This window comes from Aptenodytes forsteri, unplaced genomic scaffold (assembly GCF_000699145.1).
Source record: "Aptenodytes forsteri isolate BGI_AS27 unplaced genomic scaffold, ASM69914v1 Scaffold54, whole genome shotgun sequence".
In the NCBI taxonomy this organism is placed as follows: Eukaryota; Metazoa; Chordata; class Aves; order Sphenisciformes; family Spheniscidae; genus Aptenodytes; species Aptenodytes forsteri.
This window is the reverse complement of record NW_008796044.1, coordinates 12886924-12912663: the sequence shown is the minus strand read 5'-3', so window position 1 is coordinate 12912663 and position 25740 is coordinate 12886924. Positions and strand designations below refer to the sequence as shown.

Below are 25740 nucleotides of genomic sequence, written 5' to 3'. Positions count from 1 at the left end.
CCCGGCCCCGAGCCGGCCGGGGAGAAGGGCCGAGGCCGGCAGCCCGCCGGATGAAGCCGTCCCGTACCGGGGGGCAGGTGCTCCCCGAACACGTGCTGCTGCGGGTGAAGCCCCGCCGGGGCCCCCGAGGGGAGGACGCGGCCCTGGGTGCAGCGGGACGAGCCGCCGGAGGGGAGGGGAGGGGAGAGGGGCTTTACTGGGAGCTGTGTGCGGGGAGGGCACGTTCCCGTTTTCCTGGGGGTTCCTGGAGGGGCCTCTGCGGCCTCTGGTTCCTTCTGGCCGTCGCATCCTGAAACGGGGCCGATGCCTGACTTGCGTTCCTTCTGCTTTCACAGAAGTTGCTCCCTTCCCTCTCGACCTCTCTCGAGGACATCTTTACCCACTGGGAAAAGTAAGTCGAAGGAGGAAATGACTATCAAATAGATTCCAGACTGTGTTAACATCCAGGCTGCATGGCACGTGTGATCTTTATTTGCTGGAATTTCCCGTTGTTAGAGTGTTTCCGATGATAACTGTGCTCAGCAGACTTTCCTCCTAGCCTCTGGTTTCAGACCGATTCGTTTCAGATGTTGAAGATTACTTTTGTTTAAAGTTTCCTGAGCTTGGAGACAAGTTGTTACTCTAGTTTTGAGCAGCTGATGCTGTTCTGGCCGGTTGGGGTTAATACTGGAGTACTGTGGGCCTCAGAGTCATGCTTTACTGGCAAAGATCTTTTCCCCAGTTCTTTTTCACTTTCTTTTTAAAGCCACGTGCTTTGCAGGAGCATTGACCCAACAACAGAGAATTTGAGCAGATGCTGAAATGCCAAGGTTCTTACAGGGACTTAAGCCTTGGCACAGATCACGTATCTTCCGACTTGGAGGAAGTCTCTTGGTTTCAGCCTGTCCTTTCAAGCCCTTACATGTTCAGCCCAACGCCTTCCCACACAGTTATTCCACTGAGTACCCTACACGAAGGTCTGCAGCGTGGAGGCTTCCCATCTGTGGGGTGCAATGATGGTTGCACCCACCCTGTGCACCACTCGCTTTGGTTTGATGCTGAAGCGCAGCGCTGCAGAGAGAGGCCGGGTGGCAGCCGCAGAGCCGGGTTATCAGGGAATCGGTGGAGCTGGGCTTCTGTGCCCGTGCTGAGGAGCGCTGGAGTGAAGATGCTTCTCAGCGTGGCCGTGCCAGCAGCCTCGTGAAGCGGGTGTTTGCTTCAAAGGTGTCTTCTGCTAGAACACCTCGTGCCTTGGCGCTACCCTGGTTCTCGCTCTTGTCTCCGTGATTTTCTTACTTGAGCAGGAGAAAGGCTGGATCTAGGTGAGGATGTAGCAGCGTAGAAACAGGCTTGCAGTTCCTCCCTCTAACAATTTATTGCTCCCTTGGGTATTGATGGTGACCTTTCTCTATGCTAGTTATACTGGGTGCTACAGCAAACCCTTCCCGACACTATTACTTTTAAAGCTCGGGGGGGTGACAGGGCACTCGCATCACATTTAATTCCTTTTTCTCTAGCGTCACCCTTATGTTGTGGTCCCACCCCGCAAGTACGCCTTTTACTCCTGGTCCCTCTCAGTTACGCCTGGTTTGGAGTCACAGTGAGGGATGTATTGACCAGTAGTCTTGTTTATCCAGAAAGTGCGCTGCCTCGCTGGAGTGCTGTCGTGTGGGTGAGCTGTGATTCTCGCATCTTGTCGCTTCATAGGCTTTTGGCCTGAAAATGCCTTTCCTCCGACTGCTCTGCGGCTCTTGCCCGTCTAACTGAGGCCGTCCTTGGTGCTCTCTTTCAGAAGCTCTTTCAAAGTGAACTTAACAGTTGAGATTTCCAGTTACTTAAGAGCGGCCTTCCTCCAGGGCTACGTTTAGTCTTGTTTAGTCTCGGAGGGGGTGGAAGGGTGCCTGGGTGCAGGGGGAAGCTGGATCCCCTCAGCCCCAGGAGCAGCTGGGAGCCCTGCAGCCCTCAAATGCTCCGGGCTGCTGTAGGACCAGGGCCTGCGGGCACCGCTGTTTTCCCCCATGCAGTATCCCTGAGCGCCTGGTCACTCACGACAAATTCTCACAGCAGTCTCTGTTGTGCTGTCAGCTGCCACTGAATCAGGAAGGAATTGGAGTGTCGTAGCTGCCTGTGCGGCTTGCCCTGTTATTTTATTAAAGGGATTATTACAGTAGTTCACAGCGCTTTGTAATAGCAAATGTGCCTTCGGCCTAGCCTGCTTGCAGAGAACTTGCCGTTACAGCTGCGCTACTGAAACACTCATAATAAGCACGATCTTTACTGGCCAAGTCGTTAAACTAATCTTATTTTTAAATTAGATGAACAAATAAAATAAGCTGAACTGGCACCAAAGCAAGGGTTTTTTTCGCCTCTGATAACTGTGGGTGTCTCAGGGCTTTTACCAACTTAGAAGTACTGCATGTGTGAATCACATGCAGACGTGTGCCCAGCCAATGTTATCCTCGTAATAAAGCGAATGTATTACCTATGTTTTCATTTGAAAATTAATGATAACTTTAGCCACATCTGTTCTGCTGGTACAGGTGGGATTCAGAGCCTGGAAACGTCTTTCTCCAGCTTCATGTTTTAACCCAATTGAACAGCTTAAGTGTTTAATGCTCATCTGTGGCCTCTTCCTCCCCTTCTTTCAACAGATCTTCTGTAGGTCCAGCCACTTTCTTTCTTAAATCTCTCTGCAACCTGACTTTTCTGTCCTTTTGGCCTGTGAACCCAAGTTCAAATGGCTCTTGCAGCCTTTAGATTCACTTCTCACGGCCTCATGGAATACCAAGACCTGTTTGGGGATCACTGCCCTAGCCCTGGGACTGCATTTATTGACTGTCTGGCTATAGCTACCTCCTGGAGACAGAATTTGTTCTGTAGGATGCCTTTGCTCTGTGGTGAGCACTAGCCTGACCAAATACATTTTTACTTCTCTGCTAAAGGAAGAAAGACTCTGCCTAGGACACAGAAAAACAGTCTGTGTTCAGTATCTCCTCTGAGTATTGCAAGGATATGTTGTTCTCAGGAGTTGCCTGAGGAGGACTGGAGATGTCCCTTGCAGGCGAGAGGAGTATTTCGCCCACCCCCTTAGGAGCTGCAGAGGAATGACACTGCCTGTCCTTAGGCTGGAGCCTGACCTGAGAGTGGTTGAATAATTGTATTCCAATTTGTTCAACATATTTTTTTCCCCTATTTTGACGCAAATTCTGTTCCCTCAGAACTCCCTCGAATTCCAGAAGAAGAAAGGTGAGTGATGAGGAGGCAGCCATCCCAGAAAAGATCAGAGTTCCTGATCCCGTGAGCAGCTCTGAGAGCTCAGAGAAAGAAGAGGATGAGAAAGAGAAGGTGAAAGCTGCAAATGGTAGGAGCCTTTTATCTCCCTGGAGTTGACAGAGTAGGACTGGAGGCTTGTGTAGGAGCAGCACGACTTGCTTGGCTAGAGAAAATGCTTGTAAAGTGATGGCTATTCCCTTGTGCTCTTAGAAAAATAGGACAACTTACTTAGCACCCCCTTCTCATGTGGAGTTTCTGGGGAGCACAAATGTCTGCTGAAGCTGGAGAAAACCTGTTATGATTCGTTGGGAAGGGGTGGGTGTTGTCGCTTGGATGAAGCCTTGGGAACCGAACGCTGCCCACTGTGGAGCACCTTCTAGTTGGTCCCAGGTGTGTGTTGGGCCAGCAAAGGCAGGCCTGTTTCATGGATGAAGGAAGGACTTGTTAGTTGGTCTGGAAAGCCAGTGCCCTCTGTCTGAGGTGGGGATAGATCCCTGGTGCAGCTGATGTGGGAGGCGTTGGCTTGCGTAGTCTAACAAAACCCCATGTGTCTGATAGGTTTTGGCTCGGTCTCATCTGCTGTAGACCAGCCCTTGGAAACATGCAGAACTTGGCAGGTTCCTTGTCTTGGTGGTGGGGAGAAGGATGGGGTGGAGGAGCAAAGCACTTGCCTGTCACAAGGACAGCGGCGGTGGTGTTGGGGCAGGTGTGGAGATGGGACCCGGCCCTGCCTGCTGGGGCCTTCCTGCGAACCAGAGGGCATCTTGACGCGAGAGACGCGCTCACACAATTTCTCTGTGGCTCCCTCCTGTGCAGCAGCCAGCCTCTCCCTGGCCACGAACTCAGGAGTGAATGTAGAAAGCAGTGAAGACGATGACTCCTCATCAGAAGAGGAGACACCAGCTGGAAAAGGTGCAGTTACGGTAAGGCAATTCTTCTCTCAGCTTTGAAGGCTGATAGTACTCTGAGGCCAGGACTGACCCAGACACGTTGGCATGTGTAGAATTGTGGGCTGGGGTGGAATTCATATTTAAATGACCCTCCTACGCTGGCATAAGCCTTCTCTTAGAGATCTGTCCCCCAAGTGCTTCCCTAAAGAGCTCTATGGCTTTCCCAGCTGCCAGATTGCTGTTTAAGGTACGTTGTGTCCAGTTTAGCCCCTCGTCTGTCTATAGGCTTCTAATTCCTTTTGTTTCCTGTAGGTGACACCACCTGTGGTGAGTGGCAAAGCTGCCAACTCCCTGCATTCTCCTAACAAACCCACTGCCCCAGCAGGCAAAGCAGCAGTGCTCTCTGCTGCAGACAGAACTGTGGTCTCAAATAAGCAGAAGCCCAACGCGCCAGCTGCGTCTGCAGCTCCGGCCAAGGCTGGGCAGAAACTGCCCAGTCCTGGGAAGCCCGGACATGCTGCCACAGCCGCGGCCAAAGTAGGTCAAAGCAAAGCACCGGTAATGACCAAAGCAGCAGAAAGCTCCAGCAGCAGCTCCTCGTCAGAGAGTGAGGAGGAAAATGAGACGCCAGCTGCGAAGGCCCCAGTGCCCAAAGTGGGTAAGGAGCCTGCGGGGTGCGGTAAATGCATGTGTGCTCCAGCTTTTCTGCGAATCAGGTCTGAGCTGTGCCTTCAGCGTGTTCCTTTCAGCTCCCTTGCTGGAAAGCTCAGAGCGATGCTTGTTCCTTGGGGAGGCTGCAAGAATACTGCAAAGCAGCCAGCTCTGGAGCTCTGTGGGATGAATCCAGCATGCTTGCTCCCATTTCAAGCGGCAGATTCTGTGCTAAGATGTCTGTCTGGCAGCATCCAGCACTACGAGGTTGGAGATAACAGCGTAGCTTATCTGGAGGAGATGCAGTACTAATACTGCAGATGCTTTCAGCTTTTTGGAAAGGCACTGCAGCATCTTCGCTTTATTCCCAATTGCAAAGTGATTGGTTTTAGGTTTTGAAGTCTTTAGGGAAATCTTCTACTGCTTTGAAGTGTGTGTGTTGCGGGGGGGGTGAGGAATAGATCGCAGAAGCTCTGAAAATGGACCTTCTCTTGGCTCTTTTCCAGAGGAGGTCCAGCCAGGCTGGGTGCTCCTTGCAGGGAGCTGTGTGGCTGGGCAGCTCCCCATAGGGTCAGAGGGTGGCCAGGAAGGATTTCCCATCTCTGCCTGCGCTCAGGGGAGTGGTGTTTGTGGGCCAATGTTTGTCTGGAGAAGCTGTTCCCAGCAGGCCACTGATGTTTTCAGCATGGCTAGGCCCTCTTCCCTGCAAATCCCCTTAGCCCTCTCTGCGGCTCGTTTTGTTTTCCTGACTTCAAAAGCTGCATTAGCATCATGCTCTGGGAGCTCAGAGCAGGCAGCAGCTGTGACATCTCCTCGTTTGTGTTTCAGAGCCGAAGCAGGCAGCTGGGGCCGCTGAGAGCAGCAGCGAGGAATCAAGTGATGAGACATCCTCCGAGGAGGAGCTTGCAACTCCAGCGGTGCAGGTAACCCCTCCAACCCAGGGTCCTTGTCTCTAGGAAATCACGTCCCTTCCCTTTAAGGAGAGAGGAAATGCTGCAGTGCTGTAGTCCGACAACACCCACTTCCCTGGGCGTGTGGGATCCCCAAACCCAAGGCCAGAGAAACACACTTGTGTGACTGAGAGCCCCGCTAACCCCTGCCAGCATCAACCATTCCATCCCAGTTCCTCCTAGTGCCTGAAGTTGAGGGAGATCCTTTGATCTGTAGGAGGTGATTGGTGTGCAGCTCCACAGATGTAGTCAGGCAGTCTGTGGAGAAAGTGGCTTGCATGAGATAGTCCACAGCCCGTGGGTCTGAACAAGCCTGTCCTGGTCAAAGTTAGCAAGGTAGCCTTCTTTAAAACAGATTCCACGCAGTTACAGCTCTCAACCAGTTTCTTCTGAGATGTTACCCGATTCTCCTGTTCCCTTTTGTTCCCCATGTTCCCAGGCAAAACCAGCTGCGAAAACAGTGCAGGTTAATGCAGCACCTGTGAAAAGTGCACCTGCTGCTCCAGTGTCCCTCAAGAAGAATGCAGTGAGGCAAGTGGCACTGGCACCAAACCAGGCCAAACCCGCGTCCACAACGGTTCCTGGGGCTGCAAAGCCCGATGACACATCAGAGAGCAGCGACTCATCAGACAGTGAAGATGAGGAACCTCCATCGGTAACCCAAGTGCGTCTATCCGAGACTCTGTCTCTCTTTGCACGCCTCTCCAGGGCTAGGAATTGCAGTGAAAAGAAAATTTTGTAAATGCATGTAATGTATAGCAAAGTCATGTTGGGGGTGGGAGGAAAGAGGCATGGGGTGTTTAAAGGCACCTCAGTGTCTTTGCTCTGAGCTTTAATCAAGCCTTTGTGCCTTTCTTAAAAAAAAAAAAAAAAAATCCATCAGTACTTTTAAATAAAAAAAGACCCGGCAATTCTTTTCCCACCTGAAGAGGTAAATTGTCATGGTTGAATTTGCCTCTCAGCTATAAATTGCAATAAGTAGCGTCTAACTTGTCAAACTGTAGTGCAGCTTAGCTTCCCTGCTGTGGAGAGTGCAAAGTGCTGCAGTGTACTTCACTGGAGGGGACTGGTAGTATCAGCAGGCTGATGAAGAATGTCTGGTCTTGCTTTCTCATCTTGGGAGGCTGTCCCCACACAGCTAGATGAAAGGATGCCTTGTGCCCTGCCGGTTGCTAATCTTCCTTCAGCATTTGCCTTTCCCAGGGGGCTCTGAAATCTCTTCCCTTGATTACAGTCTGAGCAAATGAATTATGCTGCTGTGGGATTTGCCTTGTTTCACGCTGTTCTTGCCTTGTCCAGACAAAGCCACCTCCAAAATCCTCCCAGGCCGTCCCATCCCCACTGAAACCTACACCAGCAGCATCACTCTCTGGCAAAGCAGCTCCAGCAAAAACACTTCCACTGTCCCAAGGGAAGCCAGCACCAAAACCAGCAGTGCCAAAGCAGGCCAAAACCACACCGGGAAGGACTGCTGCTCCCACGAAGCCTGCTGAAAGTACAAAGCCAGTGGAGAGCTCTGACTCCTCAGGCAGTGAAGAGGAGGATCTCCCTGTGCCTGTCAGCCAGAAGGTAGGTGATACCGCATTCAGCTCAGTGCCAGGGGATGGGATATGAAAGACAATTGTTTAGCCCTTAAATGCTACTACTGATCTCCTTGAAACACCAGTAGCATGTAGTATGTTGTATCTCAGTCCCTCAGAGAGGAAGATCTTTCCTTCTACTTGGAAATAAGTATAGCCTAACTTTTCTCACTCGGCCATACCAGAGGAGGGTGGGGGAGTAACCTGTTTGATACCAACTGTTTCACTCCACTCGTGCCTTGCCCCTCTGGAGTGGGCCGTGTGTGCGGGGTCACAGATAGCTTGGTCTTGGCTCTCCTGCAAGGGTTTGTTTAGACCTCTTCAGAGGTCCTTCAGAGAAGGACCATGAACTCAGACTTAGGTGGTTGAACTCGTAGGGAAGCAAATCCCTTCCTGAGAGCATCCTTAGGCACATTGTACGGAGACCTTCTGCATTGACTCTGAGCTGCAGGGCCCTTCAGAAAGTGTCCTGAAAGCAGCGTTTTGGAGATGGCAGCTGTTATCTGCAGGGGAGGAAGGGAAGCCGGGGGCAGAGCCTCACGTGTCCTTGCAAGGAGGCTCTTTGTCAACATGTCCTTTCACTGTTGACAGGCAGGAGCTGGAGAGGCTCTGCATTTTTTGTCTTTATAGCCTTGGTCTGCTAAGGTGGGTGGAGGGGGACGCATCTCTAACAGTTGGCTCTGTGCTGCTCTTCCTGCGTGATTATATGTGAAGATTCAGCTCTGGGTGGCAGGAGCAGCTATTCTGATAGCTGTGCCATGGGGTCCCACTGTAGAACTACCAAGACTCATCTGTTCTAGCAGGGTTGTAGGTGAAGGACATGCTGGGGTAGGTTTGTTTGTTTCCCCCCGGTGTTGATTTGAAGCTGGCAGTAGCAGGTAGCCGTCTTGCCGATGGCTATTTAACCACTTCACCAGTTTGCAAGAGGGAAGATGCTGGTTACCCCTCCACAGCCACAGTCAGCAAGGAAGAGCTTGTCATCGAGGGAGCTCTATTTTTGCCAAACAGGCTGTTTCTTCCCGTGTTAGTAGCCTACAGGCAGAGACCACGAGTGAAGCCTGAAGATAAACCATTAGGCTTAGCTGTGTCCACGGTCCTGTCCTCCCAGTCAAACTCTTCTTAGCTCATCCTCACCATCTGCTACTTGGGCATATGCTAACCACTGACTTACTGTATCCTGCAACTTCCTCTGGCTTCTGTGCAAGATCCAAACAGATACAGAGCGTTGGAAGCTGCTTCATCTTTCCCTGTGGGGGTGGATTAGCACAATTAAAATGAACATCATGCCTAAATTGAACTGCTTAATTGGTATGTTTACCCGTGAAGACTCAGGAATATTTAGTCAAAGAAGTTGACAAGGCGTTTGCATATTTTGGGGGGGAAGGATGGTGATGGTGGACAGTCTGGATTGACCTTAAAGATGCTGTGAGCCGCTTTTCTTTTGGAACTGCTAATTCTGCTCTGCTTCCTCTTTCCTGGATGTTTTGGTCCAAAGATGGCACTCGAGCCCTCTGTGGACAGGCTTCGGCTTCTGCTTACCAGGCGTGAGATGCATGTGCATGCGTGTGTTGGGAACCTGTGTCTTCCTTGAGCATCCCAGGAAAACCCGTGCGGGCTGCGCTGGTAGAAGTTGTGCCTGCAAGTTTTTATCTTGGACCGCGGGCCCTGTGGGGAGAGGCCAAATCTCCCAAGAGATGGATGGTCTCTTTCCCTCCCTGAACCCTGTCCCCGCTCCCTTGCAGGTGACAGTCGTACCTTTGCTGTGCCGTGACACAGCTGAGATACTGGTCCCAGTCCTGAGGTGCTGGCGGTGCTTCCGCGGTGCACGGGCAGCGATGGCGTGTGATTGTTACAATGTGCGCTGAGCGCGTGGCTCGGTGCTGTTTCCCCCTCTTGTCATGCAGCGCTGCATGATGCAAATGGACCCAGCAGAGTGGCAGATGGGTTGTGCGGGAGCTGAGTCATCACACTCGTACTGAGCCGCAGGCAGCTCCTGGTTTGGGGGCTGGAGAGGGAGCAGGAAAAATGATTTCCTCTTGAATTATTTTCCTCCTCTCTGAGTTACTTCAGTACCTGTGACTGTTAAGTTGTCAGAAGCTCTCTGCCTGTGTTACCCCGCTCCCTGGGTGTAACTCAGCCACGCTGCTGGCCTGATCCCACCGGGGGCTGTGCCACAGGACGTGGCGGCTGTCAGCCATCTGGTAGCGACCATCCTGTTATGTTCCTTCTGTGTCAGGATGCCTCTGTACGGCAGCTCTTTCCCAATCTCTTGCTAAGTTAGGAAATGAAGCAGCCCTTGTGCCATGCATCTGGGTAGGGGGAGAAGCCAGTCCCGTTGCTGTGAAGGTCTTAAAAGTGAGCGAGTGGGGTCTGATCTCAGTAGACTCTTCCCTTGCACAGCAGTGCTTGGGACGAGAGGGAGAGGAGCTATCGCATTCAAGTAGAGTGTGAGTGTGTGAGTTCATGTGTCTGCTTCAAGTAGTTCTCTCTCTTCAGCATTGCAAATCTGGCCTCTCTCCTGGAGATAGTGACTCACTGGTATCAAAACAAAACAGACAAGTGAGGTTTGCAATCCCCCCTCCCCAAGTACTTGTGGAGGTTTCTGTTTCTCTAAGCAGAGTCAAAATGTGCTTGGCTTGTTCGGAGAGCTGTTCTTTAATGGGATAAACATGCAGATGCTGTTGTCTGTTTAGTGTTTGGCTTGGAGATGATAAACACTGCCCCAGTGGCAGCCCTCGGTGGGGCTGTGCCAGGAAGCATGGTAAGATCTGTCCTCCCGGGAGGCTGCTAGGCTTGTGCTCTCGGCTGCTGGCCAGGAGCAGCCCCCAGCTGGGCCGGCGCTGCTGAAGTCCTCCTGGTCCTCTGCTGTGGGCTGAGAGGGTATTGCTGCGTTAGCAGCATGGCAGGGTTGGAAGAGAGGGGTGGCAGGGGCTGTGCAGCCACGCAGGAGTCTCTCACCTTCTTGCGGGAGGCCTGGAGATGGAGCGCTGAAGTGGGCTGCCATCACATGCAGGTTGGATGGGGTCTGCCTGCCCTGGCAAGCGTGATGTACTCTGGCAGAGCAGCCCGGAGATGAACGATGAGTGGAGTAAACTGAGTGGGTGCAGAGCACTGCGAGCCTGGAGGATATCTGTGGGTGGTGAAGTTACCAGATCTCTCGGCAAGCGCTCCCTCTCCCTCTGCCACCGCTAGCCTTCAGCAGCGTGCAGGAGGGATGTCTGCAGCCCTCGGCCCAAGCCGGGAGAGGAGCTGGGAGGAGATCGTCTCACCTGGCAGTTGTGTATCTGGTGCTGCGATAACTGTGGCTTCCTAGTGCTGACACACTAGTTGCTTGGGGCAGTGGCTCATGGCCTGTTCCGGGACATCAGAGACTTGACGGGTGCTGTAGAAAGGCACAGCCCGAGTGAGTTGCAGGGTTTTTTTGTTGTCTGGAGATTTCTAAATTCTCAGGCCTGTTGACAGATCAGTTTCCAAGGTGCTCAATCGTATCTTGGGTCCTGGTCTGTCTCTGCCCGCCCTCTGTGATCCCAAACGCTTGTGTCAGCCCGGTGTCTACGCTGAGCTCTCCAGCAGCTCTAGGATGTAGCTGCTTTGAGACTGTCTCTGAATCTTGCAAGTGTTTTGGCGTAAGTTTTCCCAGCTCCTTCTGATTCCCCAAGCTGGGGGGAGGTCGTGCTTAAATGAGAGGCTTCCTTGGAATGGGAGTCTCAGGGTTGCAGTGCTTCTCCTGCCCTCAGGCTCCTGTCCAGCCAGTGTCTTGGCCTCAATAAGGAATTGCTGTTCTGAGCTTATGAGCGCTGTTAGCCCTGCATGCTCGTGCAGTAAAACATGCTCAGGCTTCCTGTCAAAAGCATATTGGTAAATGCAGTGGTATGTCTCTCCAGCAGCTCGGTCCAGGCAGTAACTGAAGCCCCTTCCAACACGGCAAGGATAGAGTGAGTGTTAGTAACAGCTGTGTTAGGGTAAAACAAAACCCAGCTTGAGCTGAAACTGCACTTAAACTCCTAAACAACACCTGTACTAATACCACACTTCTGGGCCTGTGTTTCTTTTTTTATTAAGAGGTTAACAGAACAGCCTGGGCCTGTTCCCAACCGGAGCCAGGCTGCTAAAGCTGGGTTGCCTGAAAAAGCAGTGGGAAGCACCTTGAAAAGCCAGGCCTCAGAAAGTGGGAGCAGTGACTCGTCTGACAGCGAAGAGGAGTCCCCTGTGGCACAGACACAGCCTCCACAAGCTGGTAAGTCTCCTGGTAGTGGCCAAGACCCCTCACCTGCATCCTCATGAGTTTCCTTCTCTCCCCTGCACATGGAACGGCCCAGCCAGTTGTGATAGCTCCTGCTCTGGAGAGCCACAGGGAGCAACTCTTTCTCATGGTGACAATCTCTTCTGTTTTTTCTGCAGTGAAAACCAATGCTGTGCCCCAGCCAACACACGTGAAGAAGGCACCAGCTCCAGCACCAGCGCCAGCCCCTCCACCTGTGGACAGCAGCGATGATTCCAGCGAGGAGTCGGATTCAGAGGAAGAAGTAGTCCCCCCTTCACAGGCAAGGAGCTGCTGACCCGCTGGGTGTGGACACTTAGTCCTGCACGCTCAGGAGGTCTCAGGACTTAGGAGGTGGTAGCTGGGTGGGTGATGAGTGGTGCAGAGAGGAGCCCTCCTGTTGGCTGGGTCAGGTTTTCTTGGCGGCGTCCCTGGGTCTCGCTGACCCTGGCTCTGGGTGCACGTCTTGACCGCAGCAAGCTTGCAGTGTGTGAAAGCAGTGGAGGGTGTGAATGTTTTGGCAGGAACATGAGTAGACACACGAGCCCAGATGTCCTCTGGGACTCTGTCCCCTTTGCCCTACTTCAGGGAGTTAGAGTGGAAAAGCAGCCAAATCCTTGCAGGCAGAGTCTTTCCATGAGCTGGGTAGCTCCAAGGCAACCCATCGCCTGTTTCCTCCCAAACCCCTGGGTGTGGGGTGCAGCTGGAGCTCGCTGGACTCCCCCTCCACAAGCCTTGGGAGGCTGGGAGGATCTGTCCTGAAGGGTAGCACAGTGGTCCTGCTGCCTTTCAGCTGGAGGAGCCAGACCCCTGCCTTGGAGAAGGGACATGACCCCCATTTCTGTGCAGAGACACTGCTGAGTGTCATGGAGCTCTCTCACCTGAGTCTCTTCATGTCACGTCTCTTCGTGTCTCCATGCCAGTCCCGCAGGGCCGCGTCTGAGCTCCCTAGGGCCTGAGCTGCCTCGGTGTGAAGCTGGCTTGGCTGTTTCTGCACCTCTGCTGCAGTTTGAGCCTGAGAAAGAAACCACGTGAAGAAGCCTTGACTGAGGAACATGGCTGCCGTTCCTACGTGGTGGTGGCTTGGCTGGTGCTCTGAGCCCAGGGCTTAGCGGCCAAGTGTGCTTTTTGTCCCGCACATATGCGTCCCCTGTCTGGCCAGTGCCCTTGCTGGGAGAGGGGGATTGTGTGCACTCAAGGAAACCCTTCCCCATGTTGGCCTGATGCTGTGGCCAGTGGAAAGGCTGTCTCCCCCCACCTGGTGGGCAGGCAGCCAGCCTGAGCAGTCCTTGATTGAAGCGTGTTTATAGTACCAAGATTGTATAAAATAACACAGTTGCTGTAACTTGAGCTTTGTGCAAGACGGCTGAGAGCTCACGTCGGGTTGGCGGCTCTCTGCATGGTGGAGCGTTGCCTTCCTTTCTGAAGGCCAGATGTTGTGTGAGGGAAATGTCAGCCCACAAAGGCCCAGCTTGTCAGAGATCTGGAGAGGGAGGGCTGCTCACGTAGCCTCGTTTGTAACACAAACCAGGAGGCTGAGCACTCCTTCGTCGCTCCTGCTCCCTCCTCTGCTGGTATTTGTGTCTTGGACCTGATGTCAGTGTCTGATTTCCATGCCCCTGGCTCTTCTATTTTTAACCCCTCCTAATGTTCAGTTTGATGGGAGGTTTCAAATGTGAGGCAACAAAATTGCTTCTTGTTAATTTGCTCTCTAATCTGTGGCTTGCTTGTGGACCTGAAGGCAGATTTGCCCTGTGGTTGGTGTCTTTGCTTTATCTCTGTTGCCGATTAACTCTCGATGTGTGATTTTTAGAGTGTAGGAGACATCCTGGAGTCTGAGTGCCTGCTTTGCAAAGTAGGGTTTGCGACTGCAGTCTTGCTGGGGCTGCAGTGGATAAGGATCTCACAGCCTGCAAGCACATCACGTTTTGCCTGCCTGCCCTCAGGATGGGTGCCTTTGGGGCACTGAGCTTTAGGCACTCCCAGTGTGCTGGCCCTCATGTCTCTGCTCCTGGCTGTGCCAGAGGCCCTGCTTGCCCTGTGGTTGGTGTCTTTGCTTTATCTCTGTTGCCGATTAACTCTCGATGTGTGATTTTAGGAGACAAGGAGACATCCTGGAGTCTGAGTGCCTGCTTTGCAAAGTAGACTGCAGTCTGCAGTGGATAAGGATCTCACAGCCTGCAAGCACATCACGTTTTGCCTGTCAGGATGGGGGATGGGTGCCTTTGGGGCACTGAGCTTTAGGCACTCCCAGTGTGCTGGCCCTCAGGGGCGAGAGGGGGGGGGGGGGGGGAAAGAGCCTTGGTGCTGTGCTGAAAATAATGGAAGGGCTCAGGAGTTAGTTGTGGATTGGTGTATGCTTGTGTCTCTTTTCCCTCCAAGTTGTGCTCTGTCCTGATTTTCTTTCTCATCTATTTTAGAGTCTGTCCCAGCAGAACATCAAAGTAACCAAGGTTTCGAGCGCAGTGGCTGCCAAGGCTAATGCCACACTGCCTTCGGGGAAGGGGATAAAAGCGCCTGCTGTCCCTCCAGTTAGCAGAGTGTCTGAGAGCTCAAGTAGTGATTCCTCGGAGCACGATGTGCTGGCAGGAGAGGTAGTGACGGAGGAGACTAAAGTGGGGAGCTTCCCTGGGGAGAGTGGGCAGATGGGTGTGCTGGAGTATGAGGCTGGTGCTGTGTCCCCAGCTGGGGGAGCGTGTTCATGGAGGGGGGGGAGAGGGGGGCTGCTCTATTTTAACCACTGTTACTGCACCATAAGGTGGCAGATGAGCAGAGGGTAGCCCTGGTACCTTTGCTGTTCCTGCCTCCCAGCTGGCTGGCAGGTTTCTTCCTCCTTTTGTGATAGGAGTGCCTTGTACAGTCAGGAGTTGTCTGCTTGGCCACAGCTGCCTGCTTCATCTGTGGGCCGGGGGAGATGGGGGTCTCTGCGCCCTGCATGAGACGTTCTTGGACTAACCTTGACACGAACTGGAGCAGTGTGGCTGAAGAAGGGCCGAGGTGGTCCAAGCCCATCTGCTCTGGGCTGCTTCTTATAGTTCATGGGCATGAGCCGTTCCATGAACTTAGGAATAACTATTCCTCCTTCCAGATGCATTTCATCTTCTTCTCCCTAGGCCCCCACTCCTTGCCTAAAGCAAACGGTTCCTGTGGGAAAAGCTCCTCCAGCCAACACTGCCGCCCCGGAGGCTGCTTCGCTCCTGGGAAGTCCCACTGCCAAGTCAAGGAAGCCAGGCCTGCAGCCAGTGCAGGGCGCCCGGCTGAGCCAGGCCACGCCGCCCACCCAGGCAGAGGAGACCTCGGGCAGTAGCAGTTCCTCAGACAGTGACAAGGAGGAGCCATGCAAGCAGCCCCCCAAACCTGGTCAGTTCTCCCAGGAAGATGCTGTCAGTGCTGCTGGCCAGGCCAGGGCGGGAACAGCCTTTTGTTACCCCGTGGGAGGTGTGTCACCTTCACATAGTGGTTGGAGAGGGGTTCCTCCTCTCCAGCTTAGCAGAGCACTCCCCTTTTCTTTGGAGGCAGAAGGCCTTTTGGTGGCAGTAACTGTGCTGGATAGGTGAGCTCAGCCCCAGGCAGCAGTAGTGGGTTTAATGGGGTGAACTCTGCTCCTCCAGCAGGCTCGCTGCAGAAACCAGCAGGGACCCAGCCAGCCCACAGCTCCTCCTCGGAGTCCAGTGAGGAGGAGGAGGCAGCGTCGCAGGTATGGTACCTGAGCAGGCTGGGATCCTCTCGGGTCTTGCAACTGGCCCTTAAGTAGCACAGAGAGAGGGTTGAATTCTCAGCCATAGCAAACAGGGTGCTGAGTGGGTTTGCCAGCGCAGAAGTGGGGGCTCCCCAGTGCAGTGCTGTGAGCAGGGCCTTTTGGTGGGGGCAGAGAGAGGCTTTTGAACCTGGAACACTTCCCCAGGCAGCCGGGCCTTGGGTCCAGGGCTCATGGTGCCTTCCCCAGGGGAAGGGATGGGAGGTGGTGCCTTGCAAGGGTTAAACCAGGAGAACTGGTGTACAGTGCCAATAGCAGCAGGGTTTTTTTTTCCCCCCACTTTTATTTGTAACTTAACCCATGTCCAAGCCATTAAATTCCCTTTGTAAGTAACGTGCAGGGCGTGCAGCACATCTGCAGTGCATTAGCTGTGCGTGGGTGCATGCTAATGGCCAGGAGCCTCCCCCAAGCCTGCTTCACTGGGCGAGAACAAAAAGGAGACCTTTCGACATCAGCTGTCGCTGCTGTAAGCTCAGCCAGTGTCTGTCAGTGCTGGCCCCCTCTCCTGGCAGCCCTGGCCTCTGCAGGGCTAGTTGAGCAGTGTAAGATCACTGCGGGTGGTGAAAGGTGGGCCCTTCACTTGGAGTACGGGGGCAATAGCAGCAGAGACAGATCTGTGTGTCTGGTGTGTGGGAGGCTGCCCTGCTGTGACTCCTCAGTGTGTCTGTGCTGTTTCAGTCCCTCCTCACAGGCTATCTGGGCCTCTCCAAGACCCCAACAGCACCCCAAGCGCCAAAGACTGTTCCCCCCCAGCCTGTAGGCAAAGTGGGGCAAGGGAAAGCAGCCGTGACTGCTGCAAACTCCCTTGCCAAGGCCTCCGGGAAAGCAGCCCCAGCTGACGGCTCCAGCAGTGACAGCAGTGACTCCGACACAGACGTCGACCAGGTGGCTGCAAACCACAAAGCAGGTGGGTCTCCTTTGGCAAGGTCGGGAATCTGCTTGGCCCAGGAGCAAAGCTGTGCTGGCACGGGAGGCTGACACTGGGACGGGGCCCCGTTCCCACCGTGTCTCCACCGCAGAGCCCAGTAGCATGGAGTGCTGCTGCCGTCTGCTGGCTTCCCCTGGCCACGACAACAGCCCTCTTCTTGAACGCCCCTCCTGCGCTGGCTGGATTGTGAGGCTCTGTGCCTTTGCCTCTTCCAAGTTCTGCTTTAACTGCCATAATTAATGCAATTAACGGGAGTAGGTAAGGCTCTTCCTAAAACCTATGCCAACTGCGTTGGTGTGCTGCGGTAGTGATGGCTCCTAGGGAACGTTTAAACACTGGCTGAAGAACATCTGCTTATACAGTGCTGGTATTCAAGCCTCCCCTTGGTCTTTCTGGGCTCTGTAGCATGTCTGGAGGGCAGAAGAGGGGAAGCAAGTGGGAAGACCTATGGAGAAACTAAATGTTCTGCCATTTCCCTTTCGCCCTCGTTTGTTGGCAAATTGTAAAACTCGGAGCTGGAAGCTGCTTCTGCTCTGGTACGACCCTGGCACCTTCAGATGAGCTCTGGTCTGGCTGTGAGCTCTGGCCCGCTCTAGAGGCTCAGATGGGTCTGTTTGGCCTCTTGAGTACATCATTAAGTTGTGCAAAGGGCTGTTGAGGAGGTCAGAACTATACGTAGGTTCAAGAAGGCCCAGGTGCTGGGGGATAGGCCATTGGTGATGGTTAAACTTGGTGGTATGGGTACCCCCTCCATCTTGGGAAGTCCCTGGCTTACTGGGGGTCGTGTCCTGGGGAAGGACTGCTCTATCTATGCTCACCCGTCTTGTGCTACGGTTTAGTCTAGTCCCTGTTCTCCATGGATGTGGCCAAAGCTGTTGTGGCTGTTGTAACCCACTTCCCTCGCCAGATACCTGATCTCAGGCTGAGGCATCTTTCTCTGGCTCTGCTGTAGCTGGGATGGCCAGCAGGCTTTGCTTTTGAGGGAGAACCGGATGCTCCTCTTCAAACTCAAACATATTTCCGTCCTCCAGTAACTGTGGTCTATGTAACAAACGCTCCCTGAGTTGTCTTCTCTCTCTTGTCACTGTTTCTGCAGAAAACAACCCCCCTCCAGGGCAGGAAGCCACACAAGCCTCCAACAAAGAGAAAGTGGCAGGAAAAACAGAGCCAGGTCATGCCAGCCTCAAATCTTCCCCAGTCAAGAAAGCCCTGGCTGTGAAAGAGAATGATGTTGCAGCAAAAGGGGCACTGGTGACCCCATGGTCCTATGCAGCGTTCTCCATCCCACAATCAGAGGAGTCAAGCTCAGGGAGCGAAGACGAGGTCACCACTGCTGCCAAAGTTCCTGCAGTGCAGACAATGGAAGGGTCAGAAGAGAAGAAGAAGAAGAAAAAGGAGAAAAAAGAAAAGAAGGAAAAGAAGAAATCTTCCTCCACGGCAGACAAGGGTGTGAAAACATCTAAGAGCAAAGACAAAGAGAATAAAAAGCAGAAAACATCTCAGAAGCGGAAACTGCCAGGAGAGGATGGGGCTGTTGGGCAGCCCAAGGAAAAGAAGCGGAAAGGGCAAGCTAACGAAGAAGTTACCAAAAAGAAAAAGAAGAAAGCAGCTGGTGACCTGGAGAAGTTGCCAGGCAGCAAGGAAAAGAAAAAATCAGCTAAAAGTAAGCATCCCTCACTTGGGGCTGCATTTGCAATAGGTTCTTGCAGCTGATGCACTTTCAGCCTCTGGTGTGGGGCCTTGTGAGTGGCACCCACTTTCCCGTTACCTTCCTGCTTGGCTACTTCCCTCTTGGCCCACCCAAAGCCAGTGCCAGATTTTTAACACCCCACTTCAGTGTTTTTCTGCAGTCTCAGCACCAGGTCATGTTGCAGACAGCAAGCTAGGCTCTCCTGCCCCTCTGTCCTGCATCCGGCACAGTGGGAACTGTGTTGATACTTAGAATCATAGACTCACTAAGGTTGGAAAAGACCTCTAAGATCATTGAGTCCAACCATCAACCCAACACCACCATGCCCACTAAACCATGTCCCTAAGTGCCTCATCTACTCGTCTTTTAAATACCTCCAGGGATGGGGACTCCACCACTGCCCTGGGCAGCCTGGTCCAATGTTTCACCACTCTTTCAGTAAAGAAATTTTTCCTCACGTCCAATCTAAACCTCCCCTGGCGCAACTCGAGGCCATTTCCTCTCATCCTATCGCTTGTTACTTGGGAGAAGAGACCGACCCCCACCTCGCTACAACCTCCTTTCAGGTAGTTGTAGAGAGCGATGAGGTCTCCCCTCAGCCTCCTTTTCTCCAGGCTAAACAACCCCAGTTCCCTCAGCCGCTCCTCAGAAGACTTGTTCTCCAGACCCCTCACCAGCCTCATTGCCCTTCTCTGGACATGCTCCAGCACCTCGACGTCCTTCTTGTAGTGAGGGGCCCAAAACTGAACACAGTATTCGAGGTGCGGCCTCACCAGTGCCGAGTACAGGGGCATGATCACTTCCCTACTCCTGCTGGCCACACTATTTCTGATACAGGCCAGGATGCCATTGGCCTTCTTGGCCGCCTGGGCACACTGCCGGCTCATGTTCAGCCGGCTGTCAACCAACACCCCCAGGTCTTTTTCTGACAAAGCACTTGCGCTGATCCTTGCTGCTTGCAGAGCAAGCTGATGTCCCCGTGCATCTTCCATGGTATGAGCCGTCCCTCCAGGTCTTTCTCCTTTCCTGGCCTTTACCCTGGAAGCAGCTGTCTAGCTGAGGGCTGGCAGAGGGTTGAGGTGAGTCCGCGTTGAACCTCCTGAGGCTTCTTTGCCCTCCTTGCGTGGCGTGCCCGCCTGCACTGGGCTTGGGAGAGTTCTTGCTAGATGCAAGCCGTGAGGCCTGTGTGCCGCTCGCTGCGCTCTGCATGGTGCCCTGCTCTGTGTCTGCAGTGCAGAGCGGCTCTGCTAACCCAGCTGGCTGCTCTGGCTCCTCTGTGGCAAATGCAACATGCGCTGGCAGAGAGCTAAGGTGAAACGTGGCTGGGGACGGCAGGCAGAAGGTCCCTGACATGCTGTGGACAGAGGAAGCCCAGCGTTCACAGGTGCAGGGCTTTGTGTTAGTCAGAGCTTCCTGAATGTGACCCCTTGCTGCCAGCCTCTTTAAGAGAGATCAGCCTTGAAATCCGCGCTGTCGTCTGCCGTGTCAGCCACTGCTGTTCCCCGTGGGGTGGCAGTGCCCCTTCCTGACCCTGCCTGATCAGTGTCTGTGCTGCAACATGGTGAGCAGCTCATTCAAGAGATTTGGCTCGGGGCTGTTACTGCTGCTTTCAAACCCCTGGAGAAAGAGGGGGATGGTACCAGCCTCCTGCTCGTTGCTCCCAATTAAGAATGTTTCCTGCCCCTCTTGTCTGCGCGCCTCTGTAATGCTCTGTTTGCTGCCCTAATGTAAAGGCAATTTTTTTTTTCTTTGCAGTGCAGACTGCAATTGCAAATCAGAGCTGGTTCTGTGCTGGATCTTGTAGGCTTTTTTTTAAAAAAAAAGAAAAAAAAAAAAAGAGGGACATGAAATGGATGGGCCAGATCTGCTGGGGTTTCTGTTCCGCGGAGATGCAGCCCTTCATTTTGGAGGAGACAGACTTGTCCGTCAGCCCTTGTGTGGGCTGTTGCACAGGGGTGAGCTGGAGCCTGTTGGAGCAGTCGTGCTGAGCCGAACCTTGTGTCCATCCTGTGTTAGTAGCTCCCCTTGCTCTGATTTCTGGCATGTGCCCAGCCGCTCCGGCACTGAAGTGGTTCCTCGGAGTGGGTGGGCAGCGGGAGGTGGGAAGGACGGGGGAACCTGTGTAATTCTGCCCACATGTATGTGTGGATGGTGGGATCAAACCGCTCTGGCTCAAAGGTACTGGAGAAACAGCCCTGGGCACAGCTGCCTCGTGGCAGGGCTCTGCCCTCACCCAGAGTTACTGCTCTGGAAAGCTTGCTCAGGTTCAGATGTAATCAAAAACTTACTGGAGATGCTCCCACCGCTCTTTGTGCCCCTTCTCACAGGCTGGCAGTACCAGAGTCCCTCTCTTAGTTGACTTTTCTTTCCCTCTCCCAGAAAAAAAGACTGGAAAGGAAAAGAAGAAGAGCAAAAAGGTGTCTTCGGAAGGGGAGCCGACAGCAGATGGCTCTGCTGAGGTTCACAAGAAGAAGAAGAAGGTATGTGCAAGACCCTGGGACAGCATACCATGGGGAGAGCTGTTCCGAACCACGGTTGTGACGCTCATCCCTGCAACATGCCAGGCTGGAGAGGAACAGAGCCGTGTCCTGGCCTTGCTGGCAGGACAGAGGAGGCTGCAGTTCATTGTGGCTAGTCTTGAGACACCCTGACCTTTGGTTGTTTAGGAGTGGGGTGGCTTGAAGAAGGGCTTGTTCCTGTACCGTTGCCCCAGGAGAGATCCCTTTCCCTGGAGGGGTCTAACCCAGGGGGCCCTTTTGGTGGCAGAGAACCTGCCCAAGGAGTAAGTGCTGCTTTTCAGCTGTCTGTTCATCTAGTTGTTTTCAGCAGAAACTGGAGCTCCTGAGGGCTCGGCAGGCTACTGTGTCCCACCCCAAGGGCTAGGAAAGGGGGCAGAGGGACACTATAGGATCTTCCTCATTTAGGGATATGTCCCTGTCAGTATGGCAGCCAAGAAGCCTCTGTGGCTTGTGGCTCTGCTGGGTCCTTCATGTTTGTGGTGCAGATGATACTGATTTATTTTTCACCCTTTTCTTTTTAGAAGAAGAAAACAGCTGAGCCTGAAGGATTGTGAGAAGGTACATGGTCTGTGGGGACTATCAGTTGGTACCTCTGAACGGCGGTAACCTTGGCCAAATTCAGTACTCCTGGGCCAGTCTTGGGAAGACGGTGTGCCCTCTAAACACCCACTGAGTCGGCCTGGCCTTAGATTAGAGGGCCAGGGAGTGGACCGGTATAAGGAAAGTCATGCAGCAGTGTGCTGGCTTCTCTGGATGTGTTTGACCTCAACTCTTTAGCTGCTGACAACTGGATGTCCAGCCTGGACGTTGCTGTCCTCTGTCACCAGCAGAGATAAGTGGCCTCTGGCAGTGTCCGTCTGTCCCTGCTGACCACAGGGAGCTTGGAAAAGTAATGTGGATTAGATGGTGATGTTGTAGCCACCTGGAAGTGGACCAGATGACTCTGCCCTTGCTCTCCTCAGCTGTAAGGCTGTTCTCCTCCTCCCCATCCCTAACTCTTTTAACTCCTCTCCCCAAAGGTACCGCATCCCTGTGATTAAGGATTTATGGGTGAAGATCAAACAGAAGAGAGGAAAAGGAAGCTCAGCAGGAGAATTCCAACATTTTTTTAAATAATAATTTATAACTTCTTTTAACTGTGACTTTTAGAGCAGAGCGGTGTAACTTTCTGCCTCCTCCTGCCCCGCTGGGGCCCAGAGACGTGTTTATTGCCCCTCCTGACGGCTCGCCTGTTGCACAAGAACTGAACTGAAGGAAGCAGTTTGACCAGAGAAGAGCCAGCTTGCATAAACTGCTTTCCTCCTAGTTGACACCCAGCCATCTCTTTCTCATCACAGAGCTATATTTTTAAGAGAAACTTTTACCTTTTTTTTTTTTTTTTTTTTTTTTTCCTTCCCCCTTCTGTGATTTGTGGTGTCAGTCCTTTTGCTACTATGGAAGAGAGCTCTTGAGTTTACTTTTTATTCTAACACTGACGGCAGTGATTATCGAGTCCCTGGAGTTGCACTGAACAGCTGTGTCCGGCAGCTGTTCTCGGCCAAGGCGGCGTAATTTTTTGTGGGGTTTTTTTATGGCATAGAAAATAAAAAAAGAACGGTGGGATTTTGCTTCAGCTGCTTTCAAGGGAGGAAGGGAGGTGAGAAGCCCTTTGGCTCAGGGACCAAACCCAGGCCAGGGAGGCAGGGCGGGCGCTGGGGCTGAGCCAGGGGCAGGGCTCGGCCCTCTCTGGAGGACGTTGCAGGTAGGAGGGCAGAGCCCGGCTTCCACCCAGGCTCACAGGCACCACTTCAACCCCGGGGGAAAAACTAACTGCTTTCCGCCTGCTCCCCGAGGAAGAGCAGACGCTGTTGCTCCTCGGCTTTGAACTGCGTGTTCTTCTAGTGTTGGTTTGTATTTTTTTCGTTACTAAAACGCTGCGTAGGGGCAGGTGCTGAGAGCAGGTTTGCGCATCGCCCTGTGCGGACCCACCCTGCTGCCTCCCTGGCACCTGCTGCCCTGCCCCTTGTACTGGGCTTCTGCCTGGTTTCCTCGCTTCACTCCCAGCCCTGGGGTTTAGCAGGTGAGGAAAAAGGGACGGGATCCCCTTGTGCTCCTCCCTCCCATGCTGTGCAGCCTGGGTTCAGGCTCTGCTGGGGAGGGCAGAGCTCTCCGGCTGCTGCCCTCGCACCTGTGCAGCCTGGGAGCAGGAGGGAGATGGTTCAGGTGCAGGGGGCTGCTCTCCTCTTCTTCCCCCTGTGCTGCAACTCACTTAAAGGTGATTTCAGCCTCCTGAGCTGTGCTGGGCTGCAGGGGAGATTGAACAAGTGGTGGGCCAAGAACGTGGCAAGGCATATGTACAATCCGGGGGGGGGCACAGATGTCCGAGTGTCTTTGCAGAGATTTTTGTTTTTCCCTTTTTTCTTAAGATTCATTTATTTTTAACCTAGGACAGCAGTGCTGTTGCAAGCACTGCCCTGTTAGAGTTGCTTACAAGGCTTTCTTACTCAAAAGTTTATTTGAAATAATTAGCTTGTGAGGTCACTTATACAGGAACTATCAGATATATTAAAAAAAAATTAGAAGCCCCTCTGACTCCAGGGTCAGCTCCTCTGCCCGCTGTTACCCTCTGCTGTGGCTGTTCTCCAGCCTGAAGGCAAAAGCTGAAGGTGAGCATCTTATCTCTACTGAAGATAAGCTCAGCTCTACAAAACTGAGCGCTCCACAAGAAAAACCCTCTACTCTAATAATCTTAACAGGGCTTCAACCTACGGGGGTCAGTTAAGAAGCTGGTGGAGGTTGTTTTGCTGCTTTTAATGTTCACTCGGTGTAAGAAAGCGTTAGTGGCTCATTCTTCAGCAGGGGTGAGCTCTGCGCCTGCCGCTGCCCAGGGGCTGCGGGATGCCGATGAGCAAAAGGCAAGAGGATTTATGGGTCCGACATCGCTGAAATGACTTTCCCGCCTGCTTTACCCCCCCTTTGAGGGAATGCTTTTTGTCTCTGGCACTGATCCTGGTGGCAGCTGCAGCCCCGTCTGGTGCCCTGCAGCAGGGGAAGGGGTCACAACCGATGCCTTGAGGGGCAGGAGCGCACGGGGGTGCCCGCTGTTAATCATCTCAAGAAAGCAATGTAAGAGCAGAAATGAAATAGAGCAAAAAAAAAAACAAAATCAAAGATGGGAGCTGGGGTGCTGAAGAGGGGACAGGCCTCTGCTCGTGTCCTCTTCTAGTTGGCTGTTGTGGGGGAAAGAGAGGAGGGAGTTGGTAAGATGGCAAGCCCAGGCCGCTTTTGCCCCCCGTCTCCATCACAACCTCCGCTGCCCAGCAGTGCCTTTGCGCTGCCGTGGCTCTTGGGGGTGGACCTGTGCCTGCCCCAGCCCCAAGGGCTTTCCCCAACTCCCCCAGCCTCGCGACCGCGTGTAGCCCTCACCTTTATCCGCACCCAGCTTGAGCATCTCCACCCCGGAGAACATCATCTCCTCCGGCTCCACGGTGGCAGCATCTGCAGAGGGAGGGCAGGGCGTGGGTGCTGGAGCCCTGGGGCTGCCCCACTGCCCCCATCCCTCTGAGGGGAGAGCCTGTGCCCACCTGCTGAGCCACGGGCTTGGGGGCAAGTGGGGCTCGTGGAAAACCTTGACTGCGTGCCTCTGCTGTCACTGCAGCCAGCCAAGGAGGGCTGTGGTTTTTAGGGTCCCCTCCAGCTTTAACATGCTGGCACCAAAGAGGGGTGAGGGATGCTCTCTACAGCTCGGGCACCCTCCTCTCCCTGGCTGCTCTCCTTCGCCCTAATCACAAGTGAAATGGGGCAGCATCCACGCATGCTGCTCCTTCCTCTCCTCCAGCCCCTCCCTGGTGACCTACCGGGGCAGTCCAGCTTTTTCCGAGTGGCAGTGCCCTCAATCCTGGTGCCATTTTTGTAGGAGCACCAGCAGTAGCCCGTGGCGGCATTGCACTGTTTGGGCAGGTAGTCGCCGTTCTCATCGCACTGCGGGTGGAAGTAACCCGGCCGGACACCCCCAGAATTGGCCTCCGCCTGGCATTTAGTTTGCACTAGGGCAATAAAAACAAAGGGGAGACACCGTGAGCCCTGCGGGCCCTTCTTCTGCCCGGCAGCCTCGGCGGGAGGTTTTATCCAGAAGCAGCTAAATTAAACATAAAAGGAGAACAAGCCCCACCTCGGTGACCTTTCTAAAGCTCTTGGGCTAGCCAAGGACCGAGGATTTGGTGTGGTGCTACGGCTTTTCGGACATTTGCTCATCCCCAATTCCCTGCGGGCAGCGGCTCCGTGATGTCCTGAAGGCCACCAACCAGAGGCTCCCCATGGGATGAAGAGGTCCACGACCGGTCAGGGGACGGAGGGGTTGGTTGCCTTTGGGCTGCCCCGTGCTGGCACCTCCTGGGGGGTGGTTGCTCCCAAAGAGCCAGTCCCAACCCTCCCCAGCTCAGCAGCCCCCATCCCCGATACCTTGCTCCGCCGGGATCGCCTTACGCTCCTCCGGCTTGGGGTTCTTGGCCATTTCAAACAGCAGCCACTTGTGCATCCAGGATTCAAAGGACTGCAACAAGGGGAACCAGCATGTTAACCGGGACAGGGGTGGTGCACGGCGGGGGGAGCCATGCCCCAAGCTCCAGCCTGGGCCAGGGAAGGTCGTGAGCACCACCACCTCCCTTGGGGTGGAGGTAACTCAAGCCTGGCTCAAGTAGGACTTCGTTTTTCCAGGTGGGGACACCCCAGTCCCTCCCCAAAGCAGGGTGCTCCTGGAAGGGGAGGAGTAGGACGGCAGCAAGCACTGACCTTCCAGTCCGCATCAGTCATGGTCTTCTTCAGGCTTTTCAGGTTGTCCATCAGGTTGTCCTTCAGTTTCGGGAACATCTTCCTGGGGTCTGCTTGCTGCAGAGCAACCACCATGGTGAGACAGGGCAAAGAAAAACGAGGTGCGTGGGGGGCTGAAGCTCTGCTTATATCAGCCAGACAGACATTGGAGGAGGCCAGGAGCTCCCACCAGCTCTGAGCGCCCCAAGAGACCCCAGGCCCAGCCAAGAGGCAGCTTGAAGCTGGAAGCAGAGGGTCCCAGCACCTCCCGCAGCGCAGGGGGCAGCTATGGGGCCGGTGGGGGTAGCGGGGGACCTTACCAGCAGCAGGTGCTTCACTTGGTCCTCGGTTTTGTTGCTAGCGGGGGCCGTGTCCTCAAGAGAAAAGACAAAGAAGCAGCGTGAGCACAAAGGCGGGCGGCGAGCCCCGAGGGCTGCAGGCAGCGCCAGGCAGCGTGGGCATCTTCTTACCATG

General features: G+C 53.9%; 2 protein-coding genes across 2 annotated transcripts in view; one reads left to right on the top strand and one right to left on the bottom strand.

The window, feature by feature from the left end:
• The first annotated feature begins 50 nt into the window (after positions 1–50).
• On the top strand, positions 51–22071 carry TCOF1 (treacle ribosome biogenesis factor 1). Its single transcript, XM_019473797.1, has 18 exons — positions 51–104; positions 336–391; positions 3198–3340; positions 4069–4175; positions 4455–4800; positions 5622–5716; positions 6183–6407; positions 7043–7312; positions 11386–11560; positions 11725–11867; positions 14005–14178; positions 14698–14944; positions 15199–15281; positions 16020–16248; positions 17366–17932; positions 20339–20439; positions 21000–21036; positions 21498–22071. Exons 1-17 carry the CDS (start codon positions 51–53, stop codon positions 21030–21032), a joined length of 3048 nt encoding a protein of 1015 aa, XP_019329342.1. The 3' UTR covers positions 21033–21036; positions 21498–22071.
• An 875-nt stretch (positions 22072–22946) lies between these two features.
• CD74 (CD74 molecule) overlaps positions 22947–25740 on the bottom strand; it is a 4346-nt gene continuing 1552 nt past the window's right edge. The window contains exons 3-8 of the mRNA XM_009285842.1: positions 25587–25640; positions 25249–25344; positions 24919–25009; positions 24315–24503; positions 23884–23955; positions 22947–23687 (exon numbers count right to left, since the gene is read on the bottom strand). Of these exons, the coding sequence (XP_009284117.1) occupies positions 23680–23687; positions 23884–23955; positions 24315–24503; positions 24919–25009; positions 25249–25344; positions 25587–25640 (510 nt within the window). The 3' untranslated portion in view covers positions 22947–23679. The remainder of the gene's footprint in view (positions 23688–23883; positions 23956–24314; positions 24504–24918; positions 25010–25248; positions 25345–25586; positions 25641–25740) is intronic.